Raw genomic sequence first — 26,923 nt, forward strand, 5'->3', positions numbered from 1 at the left:
AAAGAAAGCAACAACAACAGGAACATTATGCAACGACGCCTTGCTGGGAGGAACAGTTATATAAGCGTCATCAGACATGATCACTCTGGAGGCCGTTAAAAGATAGATGCAGCCCTGGTTCCCATGCACACTTCCAGCAGCCTCCAGGAGCCAAGCGGCATCTTTCAGATCCGCTGAGGACTTCCTCAAATGTTCCGTCACGCCACCTGAAAAGCACACGGCTTCGAGCTGTTGGCGTTTCTGTCTGAGTGCAGACTTCCGAACCGCCTCATCCCTGACATCCGAATGATAAGTCTGCGGTGTGAAACCCTTCCTCCACCCTGAACAAAGCGCTCAGCGGGGGGCATCAATCTGTCCCATCACGCTCCTTTCTGCATCACACTCACAAACAAACTTTAGCTCCTTCTGCTCCTCAATGATTCATGATGGGGAATTAATTATTCAGGCGATGCGGCGGAGGAGCAGAAAAGGCTGAAAAGTAAAACTGCGTAAACATGCAGGCAGCAGAAGTTTGATTTCAGGATGTCTTCACTCGTATCGCATTCAGCTTGGCGACATCCAGACACGACGAGGGCGGAGAGCTGTGAGCTCAGCACTTTCACAAAGACTGAACACTGAGATGAACGAGCGGAAAAACCGATGGTGGTGCGTTCAGCAGGACCGACAGCAACAGGTTCCACATACCTGAGAAGATACAGAAGGGATTCTGAAGGCAACATCTGGCTGTGCAAGCAACGATGATGATGATGATGATGATGAGGCACCATACAGAGCTTGAGCCATTTATTTCTTTGTAATTTCTCATTATCTTGTATAATTGGTTCTCTGCCTTCCTGAACGTTCTCAAACTTTTACTTTAGACTTTGAAAATGACCGAAAAAGCAGCCAAAGACTCAAAGCATATCAGACACGTTATAAAGTGGCTCTTTGTTAGTCGCTGCCCATCAGAAAGTTCCCGTTTCTTAAGTCTTATCTCTGACGAACATCACAGATGACTCAGTCTGAGCAGCAGGAGATATCTGGTGAGCAATGAGTCCTGAAACGTCTGCAGAAACTGCACGCTTTACTTAAACACACCTGAATTCAGAAAAGGCTTCTTCACAGCCTTGCAAGGAACTCAAGATGAGGAGGTTCATTGATGATGTGGATCAGGTGTGTTGGAGCAGCAACACAGACGGGGAAACACTGATCTAGGATCAGACAAGACTTTTCCATCCAGCACTGCCATGCAAAGCAAAAGCAAAGAACCTGCAGAGAGAAGCGTCTGTAAAAACAGCGTCATAAAATGCAAACCGGTCACATCCACCCTGTAGCGAGATGAAGAGCTGTGTGATGGAGCGTGGAAGAAACACAATGTCTTGAAGAGACAGAAACAAATCAAGCAAAGACTGGAAAGACCGTTACCTGGAGAAAAGTTCTGTGTGAAGGGAAACAGGGAGGAAAGGCTGCAGGACGTCACATGACACGAGAACTGGACGGAAAGTCAGTGGCAACAGATCTGATGGAGGGATGAAGCCTCCCAGAGCAGGACAGAGAACAGAGCTAAAGGCAGAAACATCCAAAGAAGCGCTTTGAGAAGTCCTTCAACAAGGCAGGAGGGCTAATCCTGAAGATGCATGTTGGCTGTTTTAGCTCCTCTGAGCGACACAGACCATAAAGGGGTGCTATGATGGTATTTGGAGTTTTCTGAGCTTTCTACAGTGCAGTGTTGAATCCTCATCAGACATGTGAACGACACTGTTTTTTATCACCTAAACGCATGTTTGAGTTTGAGTTGGCGACGAAAAACGCGCCGTTTTAGAGAGTTTTTTCTACTTGGAAATCCTTGTGACGTCCCGGGGGATAAGGTTCGGTGATTGGTTACCTTCTACTGGTTAACAAGGGCATGTACAAATACATCAGGCGGGTGGAGAACGTGGGATAAAGTTATTTCCAACGATGGCTGGTGAGTTTACCAAAGAGAGACATCCTGCTGCATTCGTTGCTGTGGGTTGCTGTTTTCCACTTCGTTTTCAGGCTCTGATTCAGGTTCCAACATGTAGGGCTGTATGCTATGTGTTGACATTGTATTTTGTTATTTTATTGAGTTCATATGAGCCTAATCCTTCTGTTTAAGAGATGTTACAATGACAGAGAAAGCAGGTGCGGTGCGCGCTCCCGATGTAGTGCAGTGGCGGGAGGCGGGGCTTAATGCGGAAGAGTCTCAATCCACTTGTTTTGCCCACAGACTGATCTGACAGCCTACGGAGAGGGTCGGTCTGAAGTAAATAAAGCAATTTGTGACAATAACTCGATCAATTCCAGCCCTTCTGGTCTCAGAAATAAAAATAAATCAGCCTGAAATGCACATCATAGTTCCACTTTAAATACTGCACTTCATGTTTGGACATCATCTGCTGCACCAGCTTCCAGTTCCCAGCCATCAGAAAGCTCCACGTTTCTGCACAGTCCTGCAGCTCTGCCGGATTTTCTCGTGCATAACGACGTCCTGATCATTTTATCCTGACCTTAAACCTCCTTTGCAACTCTCCCAACAGGGTAGGGGTGGGGGTTCACTTTCCCACAGATTATGAGGAAATTGTTGCATTTTCTTGTGGCCGTGTGGAGGACAGCAGATAAGAGACCTTGTTGTGTTGAAATCAATGCTTTGTGTATTTGTCCAGAGTAATGAGGAGTGAGTGGAGAGCAGCATGCAGGTCAAAGGAGACAGTGGATTAAATGAATGATCTGTCATAATAAACAACGTGAGGAGGCTGCTGGCTGAGTATCGCAGCGGATCTCCATAAAGACAACCTTGCTGTTGGAAACCAGGAGCGCAAAGAGCTTTAATCAGTTCCTTCTCTCCTTCCTGCTCAGAGCGTTCAGGCTGCTGCAGGCACCGACAACCTGAAATGAGAAAGGACTCCCCCCTGCACAGACAGCAGATCTCCATCTCATGGTTACCTGCTCCACAGAGTCCGGATGGCCTTCGTCCCGTGTGCATCCAGTCCCTCTTCATCCTCTGCACCAGCCGCATCGCCGTCATGGTGACCTCGTGGCTCTTCTCGCCGAACTCCAGCAGCTGGGCGAAGCGAGGAATGTACAAACACGGATCTGGAGTGGACAGAGATGACTTTTAGTCGATTACAGAAGGATTAATTCTGCCATTCCGCTCCACAGAGGGCGGTTTTTGGATCAATACAAAAACATCACATATCTGAAGAGATGATGCTCAAATTCTGCAAGGAAACCCACAAATTTGAACTCAATATTCACTCAGTGGCCACTTTATTAGGTTTAACTGCTTATTACCACTGGTCAGACTGGTGGAGATGATCAGAAGGCAACAGGAAGTCCAGTAAGCACTGGTTCCAGCCAATCTGCTGGAAACATGAAAACATGTGGGGGAGATTTTCTTGGCCCACTTTGGTCCCTTTAGTACCAAACATGACCTGGTTTAACCTCCACCGACCAAGTCCATCCCTTTCTGTAGCATCTTCTGATGGAAACTTCCAGCAGGATGATGCACCATGTCACAAAGCTCACATTATCTCCACCATGACGATGAGTTCACTGTCCTCCAACGGCTCCACAGTCACCAGATCTACATCCAGCAGAGCAGCTTTGGGATGTGATGGAACGGGAGATTCTCATCATGGATGTTCAGCAACTGTGTGATGCTTCATGTCAACAATGGGGGAACATCTCTGAGGAACGTTTCCAACACCTTGTTGGATCTGACAAAGGAAGGACGGCGGTTCTGAAGGAAAAAGGGTCTGACTCGGTCCTGGCAAGCCAGACCTAATAAGCTGTCAAGTCTAGAACAACAAACCTGCCAAAATCCTTCGATAACAGATGTAAAAACTCAGCAGCAACATATGAAATGTGCAGCCATAGATTTGTGCAGCTGTAGCAACAAATAAACCAAGAAATGAAGTCACAAATGGAGGTTTTCCTGAAGCCTGGATGTAAATGCTGCCGAGCATCTGAAACAAAAGCAGCTCACATCCAGATGTGCTGGCAGAAGGCGGTGGTTGCTACAGCTGCTGCTGGAGGTGAAGAAGCTGAAAGCTGAAGAGCCGGACATTTTATCCCAGCTCAGTTCCTCTGACTTCCTCCTTTCTAATCAGTTCTCTTCATTTTCCCAGCATCAGTTTCCTGAAACTGCGATTTAAAAAAAAAATCCTCGTCATCCAACTCATCATCAAGATGCAAAATGCTGATGATGCAGTTGTCTGAAAGCTTCGTTTCACTGTTCACTGGCAGAGAATCCAGAGCTGCATGCCAGCTTCTGTTCCCAAACGTCACAGCTGCACCGTAGTTTACATCCGGAACCATTCTGGAATCATCACATTCAGCTTCTCCTTCATGTCTGATTGAAAAATAAGTCTGAAGTAGTTATTTTAGAAAAGCTCGGCTCTCAGATCCTCTCTTTTCCACTAAGCTTATAACCAGCTCCAGTATAACCAGTCTCCTCATACTGGCTGCAAATAAGCTCCACTGGAAAAGCAGAGGATCAGCATGTAGCTGAGATGCAGCTTTTCTCAGCTGGTGGAAGGATTTCAGCGGGTAGCCGTCCAATCACAGCTCACATTTGTTCAACTTTATTCGCCTCAAATGTCTGAGAAATGTTGCACTGTAAAATAAATCATAAACTTTATGGGAATTGGTTTAGATTCAGCCTAATTAGAGGGAAAAGCAACAGCCTGGCTTCAGCCCAGCTTTACTATCTGCATTTGAAAATGACTTTCCTTTAACGTTTTATCATGAATGTGAAATCCAGAGGAGGCCGTTTCTTTCGCAGACAGAGGATAAAGAGTCGCGTTTCGAGCCACAGCTGGGACAGTAGAGTTGGATAACTTTGAAGTTAGCGTCTTCATATAAAGAGTAGTCCAGTGGAAATGCTGTAGACGCAGCTGGTAATCAGATCGAGGCTGATCCAGCTCTCCCCCCAGCCCTCGCCATGTAATGATACGCCTGCAGAGCTGGCCATCGCTGCTCACTTTTACTGGAGTGTCTAATCTGAAAAGCAGGTTTAGAGAGAAAAATGGTCTACAGTTGACTCTTCTCGTCTTCTTACTTTCCATTCAGCTCATCCAGCCTTCATTCCCTCAAAAATGACAAGGGCCACACCCAGAGGAGGACCGTGAACTCGATCCTTTCAGTCAAATTCAGGAGCAAAGCTGCATGAGGCCATTAGCATGCAGTCCTGGGAAAAGCGACATTCCCTCGATTCCATCAACCTGGAATACTGACACCATCATGACAATCAGACAACTGGCAGGATTTCCACTTCTGAAAGGCGATATCTGGAAAATTATCTTTCAATTCAAATATTCATTATTTATACCCACTTATTATGGGCTGTACAGCAAACACCACACACACACACACACCCAGGCTTGATCAACCTGCAATGGGGCTGCCTCAGCAGAGGGTGTGTTGTGATAAATGGCCGAAACACGCCGAGATGCAGAGATACACAGCTGATGATGAGTCCCATTGGAAAAACCTTACAGATGCCATCTGTCAAGAACTGCAAATTTAAAGTGGTGCAAACATTATAGATCGCAACATCGAGTCCTTTTAACCAACCGTAATGTTAAAATATGAATAAACACATGTTTTGACCATTATCGGATTTATTTTGGAGTACGTAGATGGTGACATCATGCCGTGTTTCAAACACAGACTGTATGTAAAAGATGGGCGGAGCCTCCGTGACGTCTCCCGTAGGTTTCTGAAGAGCTGATTTGAAGCTCGGTGGGCGGTTCCTACTGTCGCCATGTTGGCAGGGGCATGTGTGTCGTATCGTCTGGAAAATACAAATATGGGCAAAGATGTGGAGCTGAGAGGGGGGCTGTGAGCGTCATGGTGGATGATTGACATTGTGCGAAATCCGAGCTTTCTGTAGCTAAAAGCTAACCCAGCTAACCCGGAGATAACAGGAGCTAACCAGCTAACTCAGGTGAGCTAGCTGAGGCTAAGTCACGTTGTTAACCAGCTAAAAACCGCGGTTGTTATACGTTCTTATTACTTGAAGCGGGAGATTGGGTACCTGTCAATCAAAAGGACACGCCCCTAAATATGCCAAACTTCGCGATTAAATTACTTTTAAACGGGCGAGTTAGAAAAAAATTCAGTCCCCCCACAGTTGTCATGAAGTTAAACCTGACCTACTAAACCTAAAATGGATTTTTGAACCAGGCTGTAAACATGTTTATTTCTGCTGTAAACATGTTTATTTCTGCTGTAAACATGTTTATTTCTGCTGTGAAGTTGGTCTTTTTAACATGGGAGTCTATGGGGATTTGCTCTGTTTTGCAGCCCCTAGTGGATGAAGGGGGAACTGCAGTTTTCTGCACTTCTGCATAGGCTTCACTTTTAACCGCCGGAGGCTCCGTCCATCTTTCATATACGGTCTATGGTTTCAAAACATCTTGTCTGTGTTGAACGCGGCAGCGTCCACAGCGTCAGTATAATAAGCAATGTAATTAGTGTTCGTGGCTAAAGTCAAAGCTGACGTCCTGCTGCGGCACGCCATCTCATTTTTCTTCTTCGTTCTGTTCATGTTTGCAACTTTGCTGTTTCCATCTCCCAATAGAAGACGTTGAAAAGAGACTCGGTTCGTTGCACATGTACAGATGCAAAGAGATGAAAATCAAATTTGCAGTTCTGTGCAAACGAAGACGTTGTAGCATCGGGGATGAATCAGATTTCCATAAGCAAATCTCATTATCTGATGAAGAACAGCAGATTATTGCTGCCTGCATGACCAGTTATATCTGATGACTGCAGAAACTGAGTTGGTGTGAATGTAAACGGGCTCATAATGCAGGCTGGGGCTACTGCCGAATGGCCAAGATACAAACATGCCATCCGGTTTGTTTTCTGCAGAAGAGAAGATGCATTTTTCCTTCAGAAAATGACTCCTGCCTACCCATCTGCCTTATTAGCAGTAGCATGACTAGTGTGACATTTAAAAATGAGATCCTTGCCTGTAAAGTGCTCTGAGATGACACTGTTGTGAAGTGGCACTTTACAAATCAAGCGGAGGCCTGGAATCAGCTGGTAATCCCCAGAAATGTAAATGAATCCACTCCTCCCACAATGAAATTCTTTATTTAATTTAAAAATGATGCAAAGAGACAAAGATAGAAATCCTGTGAAGCTACAACAATGATGCAGAAACTCTGGAGCAAGTTTTGCTGCTTAAACTGGCAGCACATCTACCAGCAAGAGTCATCATGAGCATAATCACTGCATCCCACCACCACATCGCACGCCTGAAGGAAAACATGCCTTTCACTTTATTCTGGGTTTGTATTGTTGGGGAGAAGCAGAGCTCAAGTGAAATGTGTGCAGTCTACTGGAAGTGACACTACTGTGTCCACTAATTAATTTTCTGACATGCAAGACAACATGAAAATTTATTCCATCCTAACAGCATCACTGAAACAGCTTTCCCACCATGCAGCAACTCTAAACTGATGCTTCAATTAAAAGAAAAGGATCTTTGACATCTCTCACATTTATTTCGTACGGTTTTAAGGTTGAGGAACTATTGTGTCGATTAAATATTACTTCATATCTGAAATTACCACAGAGGGAAATAACATTCAGAATTAGATTCACCAGCTTTCTGTCAGGACTTAAATGCAACCTGCGTTTGTGGAACTGTGAGGAGTGTTGGAGGCATGAATGAAAACTCAAACACATGCAAGCTGATCCGCAACCCTGTGTTCACAAGCATTTAAGGATTTATAAGCACATGAAAATGATCCAATCTGAGAGGCTCGAATTAAAATCTTTGTGCAAAATAATGTTTGTGGAGTATTTATGTGTGCAAGCATAAAGTTATTTGTTTACTGCATGACATTCATATGTGTCTGAATCAAGCAGCAACCTCAGGAGGTTAAAAGTGAAATCTATGCGGAAGTGCAGAAACTGCAGTTCCCCCTTCATCCACTAGGGGCTCCAAAACAGAGCAAATCCCCATAGACTCCCATGTTAAAAGGACCAACTTCACAGCAGAAATAAACATGTTTACAGCCTGGTTCAAAAATCCATTTACAGTTTAATAGGTCAGGTTTACCTTCATGACAACTGTGGGGAAAGTGAATTTTTTCTAACTCAACCGTTTAGAAGTAATTTAATCTTGAAATTTGGCTTTTTTTTTTAGGGGCGTGTCCTTTTGATTGACAGGTACCCAATCTCCCAATTCAAGTAAGAAGAACGTAGAACCGCGGTTTTTAGCCGGTTAACAACGTGACTTAGCTTTAGCCAGCTTACCTCCATTAGTTGGTTAGCTCCTGTTATCTCCGGGTTAGCTCGGTTAGCTCTTAGCTACAGGCAGCTCGGCGTTTGCTTGATGTCAATCAACCACCATGACATTCACAGCTCCACCTCTTTGCCCATATTTGTATTTTCCGGGTGAGAGGACACACATGCCCCTGCCAAGATGGCGATGGTAGGAACCGCCCACTGAGCTTCAATTCAGCTCTTTAGAAACCTACGGGTGACGTCACGGAGGCTCCGCCCATCTTTTTATATACAGTCTATGGTTTGAATACTTAAAATTACTCACAAAATACTTTGCACGTGTATTACTCATTCCACACACACAACTTTAAGAACAAGAAAACTAATTTCTCTCAATAATCTCATTAAGTGTAACATTTAGAAAATGTGCAGTAAAAAGCTTTGTTCATTATCTTTTATATTGTGTTTTTATGCTTTTACTTTATTAATTTTCTTTGTCTTTGACGACATTGGGAAACAATACGGTCATTTTCCGGCCAAAATGGGATACTTGACAGCTATGGTAAGATAAGATACTGTCTTTGTTTGTTTTTGTCATTGAGCTCATGTATATGAGAATGAAATGAAAAATATTTGTAGGACTATTGATCCTAGAGGGAAAATTGGAAAAAAAATAAATAAATAAAATAATTAAATGAAATTTATATAAAAAGGTTGAGACAATAAGTAAGGGGGGGGGGGGGGGCTTTTCTCTTGAGCGCCCCTGTATCAACTATATGTAACTACGCCCATGTTTATTCTGAAGGAAGGAAGAGGGGGAGGAGTCAGAAGAATGACGCATTATGCGGAGCGGCAGTGGGAGGAGCTTCTGCCAACGTAAACGTGGTGCCTGCATCTGATTGGTCCTCAGCGAGTCCTGGGCGTCAGAGCGGAGATCAAGACTGAGGGAAAAAAGCAGTAAAAATAGAGCAGACCCCAAAAACTCACGACAAATGACTATTTACCTCGGATGTGTATGGCTGCAGCAACACTACGGCTGGCTTGGTCTCGATTCGACGAAGCTTTTGGCGAAAGAGGGATGAATTTCTGAGGGGATTAACGCAGAGGAGGGGTGGAAAATAAAGAGAGAGGAAGGACTTGACTATCAGCTGCGACTATCCGGATTATCCAGGCGCTGAAAAAGGGAAAACAAGCGAAGAAAGGACATTTGTCCGCCAGGAGAGGATGAGCTGAGGCCGAGCTGTGGAAGTGGAAAGCCGCCTGGATGTTTCCATGTTGCGGCGTGAACTCCGCTGTCCAGGCCGTGTTAAAGCGGCGCTGTAGGAGCGAGCTTCCACGAAGAAAAAACACAATTTAAAGCCTAAAAACAGTTTAATTTGCTTCATTCGGACACGTAAAGCGCCTCACATAGTCGTGCACGGACACGGAGAAGATCAGCTGCTTGAGCCGATGCCAGCGGCGGACTGCAGGCTGCTCCATCATGGCCGGATCATGAGGTGTCTGACTTATCTACTGCTGCTTCCAGAAACGCTGAAAAAGTCCAAAAAGGTCCGCAAGCTGCCGGTTTGTTATGAGATCCTGACTCTGAACCTGTCTAGCACCAAGAAGGAGAAGCAGAAGATGGCTGCGGAGTTGCACCCCCCTGCCAACAGCAACAACAGGAACTTGGCCATCGGCACCACGGTGGCGGACACCGAGAAGACCAAGGAGCCGCAGGTGTGCCTCGCGAGCCGCGGCGGGAGCGCGGCCACCACACCGACCACCCAGCAAAACATCAACAACAACGTAGACCCACCCAGCTGGCAATGCAGCCACCCGACACTGCGAGAGAGGTAAGCCCCCCTCCACACAAACACTTTGCCTCCATCTCCCCCACGTTACGCCACTTCCAGCGGCTGCACGCGGGCTTTTTTCACGCATCTGGCTGCTTTGTTTGCATGCAACTTATTGCACAGCTGTTAAACAGAAAGGAGTGGTTTTAAACATCATCAACAGGCTCTCCAACCAGGGCCGGATTAAAAGTGCACAGGCCCCTGGGCTCCAGAGTGTTCCAGGGGCCCCTTCCCCACCGCAATATTGTGAAAATTGTGAATGATACTCTCTGAAACGACATTTCTAATTCAATTCAATCTAACTTTATTTATATAGCGTCAAATCACGGCAATGCCATCTCAAGACGCTTTACAGACAAAAAACAAAACATAATGAAAGCCAATTCATAATAGCCTGTTTGAGGAAACCAACATATTGAGTTGGAGGTCCTAACATCTCTCAGCCAGTGGTAATAACAACACACTGGATACTGTGGTGTAACAACCTGGCTTTTATGTACGTTTCATGTCCAAACTGCCAGTGTTTTCCTTACATGGGCCCCTGGGGCCATAATGTCCATTGGATAATCCGGCCTTGTCTCCAACTATGTGGCAATTAAAGACTGAAGCAGGATTTTCTGCTGCTCCGGTGTGCTGAAAGGTTTCAGGTTCCACTATCTGCTCATCTGTGCACCCTGCTTCTTTTAGGAATGCCTTGATGTGTAACAATGAGCTGATGGCTGACGTCCACTTCATTGTTGGGCCCCTGGGGGGCTCGCAGAAGGTCCCAGCTCACAAGGTAACACTGAAACTAGCTGATGCATCAAATCTAAAAACACGTTATTGTTTGTTCTGTGGATGTGTGTGTTTTGGGGGTTAAAGAGAAGTGATTCAGGTTGCCTTGCTTCGTCTCTCCAGTATGTGCTGGCTGTGGGGAGCTCGGTCTTCTGTGCCATGTTTTACGGCGATTTGGCGGAGGAGGAGTCTGAAATCCATATCCCAGACGTGGAACCTGCTGCTTTTCTAATTCTGCTGAAGTAAGCCACTCCACCATCCCACTTCAACACAGCCAACCAGAGGCAGAGATGACAAGCGCAGTCAGTGTCACTTCAAAGCACATTATTACTCATCCAAAGCTAAGCGGAGGAGAAAGGCAAAGTGCTGGAAGAGCCATGAGCTGTAATTACCGGCTTCTCTCTGCACTCTTTGTTCAACTAGAAACATTTTCTCTTCATCTTCAGCCCAGAAATGTCCTCATACGCAGACTGCTAGTTATAAATAAAATGCTTTTTTAGACAAAGATTGTCTTCTTTTAACTGGATAAGTGAAGACTGCATTAAATTTTCTTCTTTTTCCTCCATTTTGCTGGATTCTACAGATTAATGGTGGGAGGTTCGGCTCTTTTTTAAAGATTAGGCTCCTCTGACTCACAAACGGCTCATTTTTGTATATAGTAGAGATTAAAGATCAAATTTATGCAAACTTTATGCTTGCACACAAATACTCCACAAGGTTGGTTTTTTTTGTATTTTTCAAATTCTGGGATTCCTCTGGGATTAATAGTCCAAATTTGTTCCTTTATTTTACCCTAATTTAGCAAAATATATTTGGTTTTCATGTTGCTTGTTCTCCATAAAAGCCTTATTTTAATGAGTGTTCGTAAAAATAGTTATTGCATATTTTAGTTGAACCTTTAATTAAACATCTGAACACAAAACCACAACAAAGTCCAAAGTTTTGACACAATCTCTCTTACGGTTCTTTTTCCTCATGTCTGATTGGCCACATGGAGCCAATCAAAAGAAAGCTCCGCCCCTTCATTAGATTCAGCTGTTCTTGTTCACGACAAAGGCTCGCGTCTTGGGGGCAGCTTGTTCACTACGTCTGATATAATTACAATTTCAGACCAAAAATGGGAAGAAATTCGTGACAAAGATCCAAAAGTTTCAAAAGGTGGAGTATTGTGTTTTTTTTTTATTAACATAAAAATGACGCCACGTTTCTTCTTCTTCCAGGTATCTGTACAGCGACGAGATCGACCTGGAGGCGGACACGGTGCTGGCCACCCTGTACGCCGCCAAGAAGTACATTGTACCTGCACTGGCCAAAGCCTGCGTCACCTTCCTGGAAACAAGCCTGGAAGCCAAGAATGCCTGCGTGCTGCTTTCCCAGAGCCGCCTGTTCGAGGAGCCGGAGCTGACGCAGCGCTGCTGGGAGGTGATCGACGCTCAGGCCGAGCTTGCGCTGCGCTCAGAGGGCTTCTGCGAGATCGACCTGCAGACGCTGGAGATCATCTTGAGGAGGGAGACGCTCAACACCAAGGAGGTGGTGGTGTTCGAGGGCGTTATGAACTGGGCCGCGGCGGAGTGCAAGAGACAAGGTCTGGGGCCGACGACCCGGAACAGAAGAGACGTCCTGGGCAAGGCGCTGTTCTTGGTGCGCATTCCCACCATGAGCCTGGAGGAGTTCGCAAACGGAGCGGCGCAGTCGGACATCTTGACGCTGGAGGAGACACACAACGTGTTCCTGTGGTACACGGCGGCTAAAAAGCCCCAACTGGACTTCCCTCAGACGGCGAGGAAGGGCTTAGCTCCTCAGAGGTGCCACCGCTTCCAGTCCTCTGCCTACCGGAGCAACCAGTGGCGCTACCGAGGCCGCTGCGACAGCATTCAGTTTGCCGTGGACAAGAGGATCTTTATCGCCGGTTTGGGGCTGTACGGGTCGAGCGGCGGGAAAGCCGAGTACAGCGTGAAAATCGAGCTTAAGAGACAAGGGGTGGTCCTGGCGCAGAACCTGACCAAGTTTGTGTCGGACGGGTCAAGCAGCACGTTTCCGGTGTGGTTCGAGCACCCTGTCCAGGTGGAGCAGGACGCCTTCTACACGGTGAGCGCCGTGCTGGACGGAAACGAGCTGAGCTACTTCGGCCAGGAGGGGATGACGGAGGTGCAGTGCGGGAAGGTGACGTTTCAGTTCCAGTGCTCCTCCGACAGCACCAACGGGACTGGAGTTCAGGGAGGACAAATCCCAGAGCTGGTCTTCTATGCGTAGGCTGCTCCGGACTGCTGACGGAGACGAGGAGCGCCCTCGCCTCCCAGCCTCCAACGTAATGTAGCATCAAACACACTTGAGTAACGTCACACTAAATGGCCTGCTTAGATCTCTGAGAGACTATTTTGAGGAGCAAAAGGAGCTTTTATCTTATTTAATTTAATGTTATTTTTTTAATTTAAGTCCTGATTTAAGGTTATTCGCTCTGATGCTTGTGTTTAAAGGCTGCGGCTGCTGTAGAAACAACATGAACTCAGCAATCTGTGGTTATGTAATCAAGCTGAGCTCCACAACTGGAACGAGTAGGGACGCCTTCCAACTATGTCATTACAAGTCTACATACAATGTTGTTACTATAGTTCACGCAGCGACACACGAGGAGCAGACTTTATGTAGTGTTATGATTCTAAATGAGAAGTAGAAATGTTGTCAGAAGAAAGTCATTTTGCACTTCGGAGGACGACCTCGGAAACAATGCGTCTTTTGTAAAAGGAAACAATTTACCTGTTGGCAGCTTGATGCTGTTAAACACCAGATGTGTTCTGTACAAGAATGCTTATACACCTGATAATAAAACATAAAGGTTATAATGTGACCAGAGCTGCACGTTGCTTCATTCTGGGAAACATTACAGAGGCTGCAGCGCCCTCTGGTGGCCGCAGCGTGAACTACAGCAGCTCACCTCCCACTGGTGTGGGTGGCTTATGAGTGGGTGCAGATTCAAGCATTTCTCACTAAAACTGGTGTAAGGTCTGTTGAAGTTGAACATCCTCTTGGTGCACTAAAACAAAGCCTGATAGGATATTTTATTTTTGCATTTCTGATCATTTTTCTCCTAATTTAGCTTCAGCAGATAAACATTTCAACAACCTGAAAACATTAATGCTACAAAACTCTTAAAAATGATAAAACATTTAAAATAAGCAAAACAGGAGATATGTGGTTTTCTCTTTGACTTGTCCTAATACGCTGCATGATGTTTGCTTCCTAAACTATCAACTGAGTTTTAATCAAGTCATGAATTAACCTGGATTTTACTCATAAAAAAGCATTTTTGCTGATCAGTCAAAATTATTTTGTATAGAACTTCACCTGTTCATCAGCTGCAGTTTCATGTCGACCTTCTCTGACATCACCTTGACGAGCGGCGACCTGTGCAGACGTAGCTGCCTCTCGCCTGATGACCGCTGGGATCGGCTCCAGCTTCACCGACACGCCTCACAGGACTAATCTGACTAGGCGGTACAGAAAATGAATAGAGTCTTTCTTCCATTAAACCTGGAAGTGGATGGAAAGCTTCTGCCTGGATCTCATTGAGGAGACCAGAACGTCTTCCTGTTTGGAGGTCTACGCACCCATAGCTGCCAGAGGTCCTGCTGGTTTTACTGGAGTTTTACTTTTACACCACAGCAGGACGTGCTCAGAAACTGGACAGATTTAGTTGAGGTCGTTCTGACACCCCAACATCTCTGTCCTTATTATACCAGCCCAAACCATCACTCCACCACCACCATGCTGCTATGGCAGCCTTAATGGGACATCCAGACCTCCATCTGGATCATCCAGAGCAGCACAGCATTTGTCAGTGAATAAAAATGCGTCTTCATGCAGTTCTGCAAGCGTTTCTCCTTGTGTGCATGGGTTAATGGCAGTGCAGATGGGGTTTCATCCCTTTAAATGCATGTTTATCTGCAGACTGCATGCAAACTGGGACTGTCTGAATCATAATTTCCACTGGAAAATACTTATTAGATTGTTATCAGTGATTAATGAGAAAACTAAAACCCACATGTGAAACCCTGCATGCAGAACCATCCGGAACACAGTTGGGCTGCAGAGCGTCTCATCATGTCATGTGTGACTACGAGTCATGTTTTCTCCTCAAACTTCCTAAATGAGTCCTTTCACCACCGGCATGAGGGGCCATTCTGCCAACAGTAAAGTGTCCACGTTCACTGCAAAAAACAGATTTCCTCATCAGTTTGAGTGGCAGGAGGTGTTTGTTGAGCTGGTTTGGAAAATCTTCACTCAGGAGGAGCTTTAAAGGTTTAAAAGAAGCAAGCAAAAACATCCAAGTGCTCATTTACACTGAAAATCTCAAGTCAGCATTAAAAACTGTTTTATGAGACTTTTCTGAGTGATGACTCAGTTTTTCAGGCTTTGCTGCATCACTTTTTTACCCTCCGGTGCAGAAAAACATGAAACTTCTGCAGAAACTCTTAAAACTCTGCAGTTCCTACTATGAAACTGTACGTGTGTGGTCATAAGAGGCAGAAGAAAAGCACCTGCAGCGAAAACAGAGGGGGAAGTTGGGTTTGGTACCTATAGCTGGAGCATTGATGCAAAGTTCCCGGGCGAGCACAAGGTAAGTCTTCCCCAGGACGTAGACATTCACCTGTGGAAACAGAAGCGGTTACAACTCCTCTGTCTCATTCAGGAACAGGACTGAAGTTTCACATGATCAGGTGTGTAAATCCGTCTCATGAAAGCCACTTACGGCGAGGCGGGAGGGGTTTGCCCCGCATGAAGGCGAGCGTTAGGATGAAATGGTTGCATCAGCAGCAGGTTCAGTGTTTTGCTTACATAATTGACTCAACATTTCACCTCCGTATGTGTGATTAGAAGCTGAGCTGTGTTCATGTTTGAAGGGATTTGAAGCGTCACTGAATGTGCAGTTCTTCCCATCAATTTTTAATCAGAATATCTGCCACTGTACTCCATGTTCCTGCACCCCCCACCCACCCCCTCACATTGATTTCCTGTATCTAAACAAGAAATCAGCTCTGCCTCTGTCAGATAAAATATCTGGAGGTGACTGGCTTATAAAGCGGTGACATTTCCACTGTTCTTCCCCTGCCGCTGTTTGAGGTGAGCCGATGACCTTCCTGTATCTGACAGCTTAGTTTGGTTGTTGTACAGCAGGGACCTCAGCAGACGTAAACACACCAGCACTAAACCAGAGACAAAAGGTTATTTTGGGAGCAGAAAACAGGAACAAAAGGCTGTAAAGTGAAGTTGTTTAACTCAAAACCTGAACCAACACTGAAAAGCTTCAGCTGTTCATCAAAGTTAGAGAAACCTTCAAATAACAGTCTGTTATTTACTGAGTAGAGCCCCCTGTTCAGGGGGCAGCATGGGCATGTGTAACAACATGCAGCAGGGTAAAATAATCAGCATCAGCATCTAGTAAACAGTTTAAAACCCCGAGCAGGTATGTGGGAATGTAAGAAATCACAAACTGGGGGTCGTATGAAAGCAGAGACGTCCGTCTCATCATGGTGGGACAGAAACTCTGGCAGACACAAAGAAAGTCCCACTTGGGTTAGGGTTGCTGGTTTTAATCCAGCTCTAAAATCTCTGCTACCGTTTCTCCTATAACTCTGTCTTTGTTTAAAATGAATCATGAAGCTCCTGCTAGTTTCCGTAGAGATGAAAACAACATTACAAAGCTTTTATTTATTTATTTATTTTTTTAGGTCTGAGGAGTTTCAGGAGGCAGAAACTGACTTTAGCCGAGTAGCCGTTAGCTTCTCCAAACAGCCATGTGACCCTGGTCTGCAGCAGGGATTCACTCCTCACGTGCCGCTCACACAAAGCACATTTCCAACTGCTCTGAATCTCATCATGTTGACATGTTTGGGGGGGGTTTTAGTCCTCCAGGCGAGTGACTGAGCCTGGACTTCAGGTCCGCTTTGACTCTAAAGCTTCTACTCTAAAACACAGAAAGGATTCCTTCTGTGTTGCTTCTTCTGTATGATGAAAAGTTTAGTTTTATTTCTCACTACAAAGTATTCTTTTTACTAATTTCTACACTGTTATTGAAAACTTCACATATTTCAGACAAGTTAAATTTGGGGATGAACTGTTTCAGATGGAGACTTACTGCAAGCTAAGCAGCAAAACCAGAGACCTGAATGGTTGCAGGAAGAGCAGAGTGGGGGGGGGTGGGGGTGGAGGTGGAGGAAGGCAAGTGGGGCACCGGGGTTATCACAGTGGATCCTCCCATCACAGATGTTTCATTGTATTTCACCCCACAACACCTCCAGAAGGCTCTGCAGTAAATTGTGCCCCCCCGCTGCTCCAGCTGAAAGGAGGCAGCGATGGATCAGCTGAACCACAAAGCTCACAACCAGGTCTGGAGGTCGCAATCTGAAGCAGAAGGATGGGGTCGTGAACTGGCGTCATTCCTCCAGACCATCTCTGGGAGGGCAGACGGACTCGGCAGGGACACAGATGCTCCTCCACTATTCTGGGAACCGGATTCCAGGAAGAGGGTAAAGTGTGAGTTTTAACAGTCAATGATCCCAACAGTTGGCTTGAAGAAAGTGAAGCATCTGTGGTCATTTTAAAGTCACAATAATTCATGTTTTTGATAAACAATACATCATATTGCCTCTCATTTGGGTTTTACAGTCCCTGTGTTGACTGGAAGCATGATCAGATCCCAGTTTTCCAGCTCATCTTCCCAGTTTATTTCCCTGTTGCTGCTGTGGCTCCACAGAAACAAAGTGTTTGCTGTAATTTTGGTAGAAAAGCACCAACTTCACTGCGACTTCCTGCATCCCGTTACAGGTAACGAGCTTAGTTTATCCACAGCTGCAGTGTTGCTGATAATATGCCTGGTTTATGGTGTGAACATTAAATCTGAAATAACTTTCTGCCCGTTCAAGCTTCGGTGGTGCAGCAGCTTATCTGAGAAGCTGAGAAGTGTATAATCCCCTGTCCATCACAGCCCTAAGTGAAACGTTCCAGGTCAGGGGTCAACTCCAAGCACCCTACAACAAAAAGCACAGCATAGTCACCCGATACTTCGCAGCTCAACAGGTGGAGGCTTCAGGGAGCAGCTTCTAATTAAAAGATTCCTCGTGTGATTGGTGTCGCTGAGAGTAGCTTCAGTAACACAAACAACAACAAACAGCTGCTGTCAACTAAAACACCTTCCTGCATCTTCACCACACCGTGTTCGTGACGACGCAGAAGTCCGAACTGAACCGACACAAACTCCACAGCCCGCTTGATCTGGTTCAACTAGGAGTTCATAAGAATACTAATCTGCCAATCAGATGTCAGCAAACCAGTGCATTTAGTTACGTCGATACCGCCAGGACGACCAGTTCAATCTGAGCATCAGAATGGGGAGAAAAGGGATTTAGGTGACGTTTTACCATCGACTGTAAATAAAAGATGGGCGGAGCCTCCGCAACATTACCAGTAGGTTTCTAAAAAACTAAAGTGAAGCTCGCTAACCAGGAGCTAACCAGCTAACTCAGCTGAGCTAGCTGAGGCTAAGTCGCGTTGTTAGCCGGCTAAAAACCACGATTGTTCTACATTTCTCTTTCTTGAAGCAATAGATCGGGTTCCTGTCAATCAAAAGGACACGCCCCCAAATATGCTAAATTCCAAAACTAAATTACATCTAAACAGAGGAGTTAGAAAAACAATTCACTCCCCTCACAGTTGTCATGAAGGTAAACCTGACCTATTAAACCTAAAATCTTTTTTGAATCAGGCTGTAAACATGTTTATTTCTGCTGTAAACATGTTTATTTCTGCTGTGAAGTTGGTCTTTTTAACGAATTGTGATTCGCTCTGTTTTGGAGCCCCTAGTGGATGAAGGGGGGACTGCAGTTTTATACACTTCATAGGCTTCAATCCGCCCGAGGTTGCCGCTTGGTTACGACATTGCTGTTGGTTGAGTATTTGGAAAAACCGCTGATCTACAAGGATTTTCCTACACAACCATCTGTCAGGTTTACAGAGGATGATCTGAAGAGGAGAAAATAAGATCTAGATAAAAAAAAAATGTTGCCTGGTCTGATAAGTCTCCATTTCAGCCCCACATTCAGACTGCAGGGGCAGAATTTGGTGGAAACATAATGAAAGCATGAATCCAACCTGCTTTGAATCAACCACTCAGGCCACTGTGGGTGTGATGATGTGGGACCAAAGAACTCCTGTAAAAAAAACAACCCCAGGTCTAGTTTCTGGTGGACGTTGAAATTAAGCATCTAAGCAGCTTGTTTTAGAATCTCCACTTTTATGACGTCATAAACTAATAAAGTTTATCTCTGCTGGTCTTCATCACTGCCAATGTCTGTGTGAGGTTTGCTCCTCCAGCCCGTCTCAAGCCTGTGTTTAACCCGTCTCTAGCCCATCTACGGTCCGTTCTCCGGCCCGTCTCTCCAGCCCGTCTCCAGCCCAACAGGAAGCAGTACGAGCTGTGGCCAGCTGGATGGAAGAAGCTTCGACTGCGTTTACCAAAGCAGGGCTCCAAAGTTTCACTGATATATCTGATTGGGTTCAAATTGCTTTCAGTTTCCCCTTTAAGGCAGTTCTGGAGGGAAACGGGGTCTAACCAGATGCTGGTAAGGCTGACCTGATAGTGTCTGGTACCTTTGGGTTAACGGTTCATATAAAATCTGCTACAACGCTGATTTAAAGTTTACTGGTTTCCTGATGAAACCAGTAAAGACCGTTCTGCTCTTTTGTTTTGACTGAAAACTAAACCAACTAGTCTACTGGTTCATGTTTAAAGTTTGTGTCTTAAAGATCATTTAAACCTTTCAGAGATCACTTTCAGGTAGAAGCATCGCTTATGGAGCCCTCAGTGGTGTCATTTATGCTCCTGAAGCCATATTCTCCTGCTCCTCTTCAGGACGCTGTCGACGAACGACCACATGCCACAAACAGCATCCGACATGTAAAACCTGCATCGACTCAACACACATCCAGCTGTGATGTGCTTTTCTGACACATTCACAGAGCTTACCAGTCACTCAGATAAAGACAGCCCCAGTGGTCTGGGTGTGGATCCGTAAACTGGCCCACAGCTGCCTGAATGCTCGGCATTAATAACCCCCTCAACCCCACCCACCAAAATCCACTACAAATCCACTCCTCACCTCCAAATGCCAGGGTGTGCACGGCGGGGGAGGGGCATCTGCCGACTCTCCGACAGCTGGGAGCGTAAAAATAAAGCGCCCCTGACCAGCTGTGACTCTGAGAAATGTCCCACTACCACCACCACACCCCTGACTCACAGAACAGGCTGCCATTAAAAATGCAGACAAATGGAGAGCTTTCTAAATTTAAACACACCGATTCGGGTTTTACCGCCGGAGCGGCGAGGAAGTGATGCTTTATGGAAGCGGTGGTCTGGGCTAAAAGCAGTTTTTACTACATCCAGTGTCAAGGCCGGTCATCGCAGTGGGAAGAAGTCATCTTTTAAATCTGTAAAACTTTATTGACAACTTGGTTTGTTTCCTTTTTAAAAACACTTTCAGAAACTTACCTGCAAAACGTCGCTGAGATCCAGCAGCATGTCTGAGGAAACAGGTCAAGGCGGCCCAACCGAAAGAGTCAAAGATTAAAAAAAAAAAAAAACAGCCTGGGACGTGAACCGAGCTGCATGTCTGCAGGCGTGACGTGATGTGAAGGAGGAATCGCTGCAGAACGATTCCTGCAACGCATCAAAGGTCGTTTTATTCCCAGCAGATCATGAACGTCTCATCAGCTACTGAAACGGAGACATTCTACCATCAATATGACTGGTTTAACTGGAAACATGACTGGTTAACTAGCAACATAACTGGTTAACTAGCAACATGACTGGTTTAACTGACAATATGTCAGTAACATGACTGGTTTAACTGGCAACATGACTGGTTAACTACCAGCATAACTGGTTTAAGTAGTAACAGGTCAGCAACATGACTGGTTCAACTGGCACCATGACTGGTTTAACTGGCAACAGGTCAGCAACATGACTGGTTAACTAGCAACAGGTCAACAACATGCTGGTTAACTAGCAACATGACTGGTTTAACTGAAAACATGACTGGTTAACTATCAACATGACTGGTTTAAGTAGTAACAGGTCAGCAACATGACTGGTTCAACTGGCACCATGACTGGTTTAACTGGCAACAGGTCGGCAACATGACTGGTTTAACTAGCAACAGGCCAACAACATGACTGGTTAACTAGCAACAGGTCAACAACATGCTGGTTTAACTAGCAACATGACTGGTTTAACTGAAAACATGACTGGTTAACTATCAACATGACTGGTTTAAGTAGTAACAGGTCAGCAACATGACTGGTTCAACTGGCAACATGACTGGTTTAACTGGCAACAGGTCAGCAACATGACTGGTTTAACTAGCAACAAGCCAACAACATGACTGGTTAACTAGCAACAGGCCAACAACATGACTGGTTAACTAGCAACAGGCCAACAGCATGCTGGTTAACTGGCAACATGACTGGTTCAACTGGCATCATGACTGGTTTAACTGGCAACAGGTCGGCAACATGACTGGTTTAACTAGCAACAGGCCAACAGCATGCTGGTTAACTGGCAACATGACTGGTTCAACTGGCATCATGACTGGTTTAACTGGCAACAGGTCGGCAACATGACTGGTTTAACTAGCAACAGGCCAACAACATGACTGGTTAACTAGCAACAGGTCAACAACATGCCGGTTAACTGGCAACATGACTGGTTTAACTGAAAACATGACTGGTTAACTATCAACATGACTGGTTTAAGTAGTAACAGGTCAGCAACATTACTGGTTTAACTGGCAACAGGTCGGCAACATGACTGGTTTAACTAGCAACAGGCCAACAACATGACTGGTTAACTAGCAAAAGGGCAACAGCATGCTGGTTAACTGGCATCATGACTGGTTTAACTGGCAACAGGTCGGCAACATGACTGGTTTAACTAGCAACAGGCCAACAACATGACTGGTTAACTAGCAACAGGTCAACAACATGCTGGTTAACTGGCAACATGACTGGTTTAACTGAAAACATGACTGGTTAACTATCAACATGACTGGTTTAAGTAGTAACAGGTCAGAAACATGACTGGTTTAACTGGCAACATGACTGGTTTAACTGGCAACAGGTCGGCAACATGACTGGTTTAACTAGCAACAGGCCAACAACATGACTGGTTAACTAGCAAAAGGGCAACAGCATGCTGGTTAACTGGCATCATGACTGGTTTAACTGGCAACATGACTGGTTTAACTGGCAACAAGTCAGCAACAGGACTGGTTAACTAGCAACAGGACTTGTTAACTAGAAACAGGTCAACAACATTACTGGTTAACCAGCAACATGACTGGTTAATTAGCAACAGGTCAACAACAGGACTGGTTAATGAACAACAGGTCAGCAACATGACTGGTTTAACTGGAACCAGGTCGGCAACAGGACTGGGTATAAAAGGAGCATTTCTCTTAGATGGAAAGATCCATTAAACTGTTAGAGGCCAAAAATTGTGGAACAGTTTCAGAAAAATGTTCTTCATGGTAAAATTGTGAAGACTTTGTGAGGTCCCACCATCTACACCAGGGTTCACCAATCCTGGTCCTAGAGGGCCGGTGTCCTGCAGGCTGTCCAAGTGTCTCTGCTGCAACACACCTGATTCAAATCAACGTGTGTTTAGCAGACATGTGCAGGGCTTGTCTGAGTCTGAGTCTGGTTCCAGCAGGGACCATTGGAAAACCTGCAGGACACCGGCCCTCGAGGACCAGGATTGGTGATCCCTGATCTACACCATTTAACCATTCAGAGAATTCATTGCATTAACAGCAGACATGATTCTCTACTGGAAACCAGTGCATGGACTCAGGAAGATTCCAGAAACCAGTGTGAACCCAGTTCAGGCTGAAATCCACTCATGCAGGTTAAAGCTCCATCATATGTGAAGAGGATCCAGAAACACGTCGTCTTCTCTGGACCAAAGCTCATTTAAAATATTCTGAGTGGAAACCTGGATGAAGATGTGGAATAGTTTGTGGACAGCATGGACGGCGTGTCCTGCAGACTAAAGAGGAGAGGGAGCATCCAGCTTGTTATCAGCCTGCATCTCTGATGGGATGGGGTTGCATTAGTGCCGATGGCGTGGGCAGCTTCCACATCTGGGAAGCTCCATCAATGCTGAAACATCTGCTCCCATCCAGACAACGTCTCTTTCAGGGAAGACCTTGCAGGTTCCACCATGCTGGACCACATCCTGCATCACAACAAACATCCTCCTGGAACTACTTTTTACCGACATGTTGCATCATCCGATTCATGAAATGATCAGAGTTCTATGTTTCAGCATCTGAGTTGTTGTTTAACGTCTACTGGGAATAAAATACGAGCTGATGAGATTTATGAATCATTACATTCTTTAACATTTTCTCACTTTGTTGTAGAAACCAGAAAAACTCTTCAGCTGGTTTTGGGATCACCTCTAAATGGGATCAGAATACTTTCCAGCACATATTCCCAACAAGCACAACCCCTCTGGCTCTCTGAACAGCCCATCCTCCCAGTGCTCAGCTGCCTTTCAACACGTTTGGTCGCCGTGGTGACAGTGTCTCCGTGGCGACAGGTGCACCTGTCTCCAGGCTGTCAGGGTGGATTAGCAGGTCTCCTCTGAAAAAGGCCTCACAATGGAATTAGCAGCACCGCAGATGAAATGGAAAGGATAATCCCAGCGCACGCCGTCTGGAGATTACAGACAACTCTCTTAATCAGGAAATAAACAACAGCAGGTCCTCAAACACATCTGGGTCCTCAGAAGCAGAAAAGACACCTTGATTCCCTGCGTCAGGCAGGATGGATGATGCAGCATGACACCTAAATTAGTGGTTGTTTGTCATGGTTTTACAGAAAATCTCTCAAGGACAGGTTTGTTATCTCTCCAGCTACAGCTGCCAATATGGACATTCAGAAAGGATTAGCTTCCCGAGATGATTCCTGCCGCTCATACTTGCCACGACATGATTCCTTCCAAATATAAATTCAATATCAGCCAGCAGGAAAAGTAATACATGCCATCACGTGATTGGTGCATTTATCTGGAATGGCTTTTATCTGTCCATCTCGTTTCCTCTGAGGTGAAACAACCTTAAAAAGAGAGCTCCTGGGAGAGATGTGCAGACTTTTCGCCCTCATGTCCTTCCTGACAGGAATAAACTGGCCTGATTTAGGACAAGGTTGCAGGAACCAGACGCTACAATCTGAACCTTCACTGATTCCTACGAAGGACAAGACAAGACACGGCGTATGTTTGTTCAACCACAGTGGGATGCGGTGGGACTGACCTCTCAGTCAGTAAATCTGACACGACGACAGCAGCTTTTAGTGACATTTAACTAAAATAAGAGATGAATAGTCTGGAGGTAGAATTTCAGATCACCATAAAGTCTGATTTACTTCTTTAAGCGAGCACATGCACGGCATGTCTGCAGACTGAAACTGATGCAGCTTCTCTTTGAGGTTTCTGCTCATTAAATTCAACCCGAGGTTAGATGAATGTTTCCATCTCGTTCTGCTCTCATCCTTTCATCTTGGTGCCGATCCTCTCCTTCCACAACATTACAGACTGATCCAGCTGTGGAAAAAGAAGCAGGTGGAGCTATTTATACCTCTGTTTTACTCCTCCAAACATGCACACACACACACATGCAGGCCTCTGCAAACACACACACATACAGGAGTAAATAAAAAGCCCAGTCAACAATGCAGCAGGGAGGAATTACACCCTGCACACCTCTTTTTCATTAGCTAAACCCATCCAGGCCGTCCTGTGCTCCCGTTACATAACACAATCATCCTCTGAAGCCAAGCGAGTCAGGAGGCAAACACACACAGAGTACGAACAGAGGGTCTTTGTTCATGCAGAAAGATGAAGCCAGTGTTGTTGTTCCAACACCTCTCAGCACTTCAATAAGCAAACGAACAAACAGGAGAAAGGCTGCAAGGGAACCATCAACACTTTCAGAAGAATCTGCACAAATGATTTTACTTTTTACTGAACTGCAGCTCAGGTATTACAGCGACATGCGAGCAGAGGTGTTTCATTCCTCAGTTTTTAAAACGACCCCCCTGAAATGAGCGTTTTACACATAAAATGCCTAAATGGCGTCTTCCTGCACAGTAACTTCACTCCTCGCTGTCAGAACGATGTTTTAGTGTTTACAAGAACCAGTTCGTGTCAGAACCTGCTGAACTGCTGAATGGTGTTCCACAGGGTTCAGTTTTAGGGCCTTTCGGCTCCTCATGAACACTCGTTTGTACTCGAGAACGTTTTAAGTTTTTGGAAGAACAAAGCGCTTCTAACAGGAAGGAAAAGTAAAAAGCAATGCCTTCACTGAACTGTTGCCAGGTATTGAAGACAGAAAAATAGCAGTTTACTTAGGAGTACATTAGTGGAACGGTCTAGAAGGGGTTACTGTATTATTAAAGAGCACGTTGCAGGTTCGAACCCCCCTTAAAACAATATGTAGAAAGATATTGTATGAACCAATGTTGACTAGAACACACTAATAAATTCACTACTTGGAGTTTTTGGAGTAGTTTCTGTCAGAATTTTACTACTGCATCTAAAGCTGCAAGGCAGGAAGTGATGCAAGATCAGGGATATGGTGTTGTGCAGAAAAAAGAGGGTCTTGGCTGCAGACTGAAGAATGAGGCGGGGCTGGATGTCAGATGGGCGTGGTTAGGGTTAGTGTCAGGGTTAGGGTAAATCCAATCAATCATTTGACATCCAACTCTACCCAATATCCAGGCCCGCCCCATTCTCCAGGCTGCAGCCGGGGTTTATGGGGAAAAAAACCCCACCCCTGCCATGAAAAGCACCTGGTGGCAAGAAGCGTAGTAACAGAATCTTGCCTGTAGATGGCGTATGTTTATTCCATAGATCGTAAATGAAAGATGGATTCATTCATTTATTAATGTGTGCGTTTTGCCAAATTAATCTGAAATTAATTTGAACATTCTCCTAAGTAGGTAAATAGTGTCTTTTTAAGGTGCATTCTGGAGCACAACGGAGAGGATTTGGCCAGCTTGACGGACTTCATAGATCAGTGTTTCGACAGAGTTGTCATGGGGAAGCCAAAGCAAACATCGACCCCAGCCGCATCATCCCAGGCTAAAAGACAGCGGAATGAGGATTCATCCGGAGCCATTTCGTCGCCAGGGAACGACACAACCGATGTTCTTATTTCTATCGATAAAAAGCTCAGTAGTTTTGATGCGCGCCTGAGCCTGGTGGAGATTCTCCACAAAGAGTTTCAGGCTTTGCGGGAATCACTGAAATTCAGCCAGAAGCAAGTGGAAACACTGGCCACAGAAAACGCGGTCCTCAGAGAGTCGGTTAAATCCCTCACCGAGGGATTGACCAGAGTCCCCAAGGAGAACAAGAAGATGAAGGAAGAGGTGCTGGATCTGCAAGCCAGAAGCATGGTGTTTGCAGGGATTCCAGAACAAGCAGATGAAGACCCCGAGACCACGGTTAAAAACTTCATCCAGACTCATCTAAAGCTCCCGGAAGAAACGGTGGGGAACATCGCCTTTCACCGAGTTCACCGTCTGGGCGGAAGGAAACCCGGAGCCGGCCGGCCACGGCCCATCGTAGCAAGGGTTGTTAACCACAAAAAAAGGAGCAGGTGAAGAGTCAGGGTCGTGAACTTCGGGGCCTCCATTATGCAGTTAATGACCAGTTTCCAAGAGAGATCCTGGATCGGCAGAGAGTCCTGTTCCCCATCAGGAGGAAATCCATCATCAAAGGAGCTCGTGCTGTCATCGCCGTGGATAAATTATTTATCAATGGACAGTTGTACCGCGACCCAAACATCACTCCGTGGCTCTACTGACTTGTTGGTATGTTCCTTAATAATCTTAAATCTTAAATAAGTTATGCCATATTTGTAAAACTGTGGTTTCAAAAGGATTATCAGTATTTTCTCTATCCGTCTCTGCTACACCATTCTCGTCACGGATGTTTCTTTTACAATATTTTCTTCCTTTGG

General features: G+C 45.5%; 2 protein-coding genes across 2 annotated transcripts in view; one reads left to right on the forward strand and one right to left on the reverse strand.

The window, feature by feature from the left end:
- Window positions 1–26,923, reverse strand: part of LOC306772640 (transcription factor IIIB 90 kDa subunit-like) — a 157,987-nt gene that overhangs the window by 103,791 nt on the left and 27,273 nt on the right. Inside the window, exons 5-7 of the mRNA XM_079262208.1 lie at window positions 20,392–20,423; window positions 15,423–15,495; window positions 2,944–3,093 (exon numbers count right to left, since the gene is read on the reverse strand). Coding sequence (XP_079118334.1) covers window positions 2,944–3,093; window positions 15,423–15,495; window positions 20,392–20,423 — 255 coding nt within the window. The remainder of the gene's footprint in view (window positions 1–2,943; window positions 3,094–15,422; window positions 15,496–20,391; window positions 20,424–26,923) is intronic.
- Window positions 9,198–14,744, forward strand: LOC306772641 (BTB/POZ domain-containing protein 6-B-like). The gene is made up of 4 exons (XM_079262209.1): window positions 9,198–10,073; window positions 10,761–10,851; window positions 10,971–11,089; window positions 12,068–14,744. The coding sequence occupies exons 1-4, from the start codon at window positions 9,691–9,693 to the stop codon at window positions 13,098–13,100; spliced, it is 1,626 nt and encodes a 541-aa protein (XP_079118335.1). The 5' UTR covers window positions 9,198–9,690; the 3' UTR covers window positions 13,101–14,744.

The sequence above is a fragment of the Telmatherina bonti genome (assembly GCF_933228915.1).
Source record: "Telmatherina bonti genome assembly, chromosome: 22".
In the NCBI taxonomy this organism is placed as follows: domain Eukaryota; kingdom Metazoa; phylum Chordata; class Actinopteri; order Atheriniformes; family Telmatherinidae; genus Telmatherina; species Telmatherina bonti.

Coding starts and splice junctions, on each gene's coding strand:
- LOC306772641 (XM_079262209.1), top strand. CDS start 9,691: ATGCCAGCGGCGGACTGCAGGCTGCTCCATCATGGCCGGATCATGAGG. Junction 10,074..10,760: donor CACCCGACACTGCGAGAGAG/GTAAGCCCCCCT, acceptor TGCTTCTTTTAG/GAATGCCTTGATGTGTAACA. Junction 10,852..10,970: donor AGAAGGTCCCAGCTCACAAG/GTAACACTGAAA, acceptor TCGTCTCTCCAG/TATGTGCTGGCTGTGGGGAG.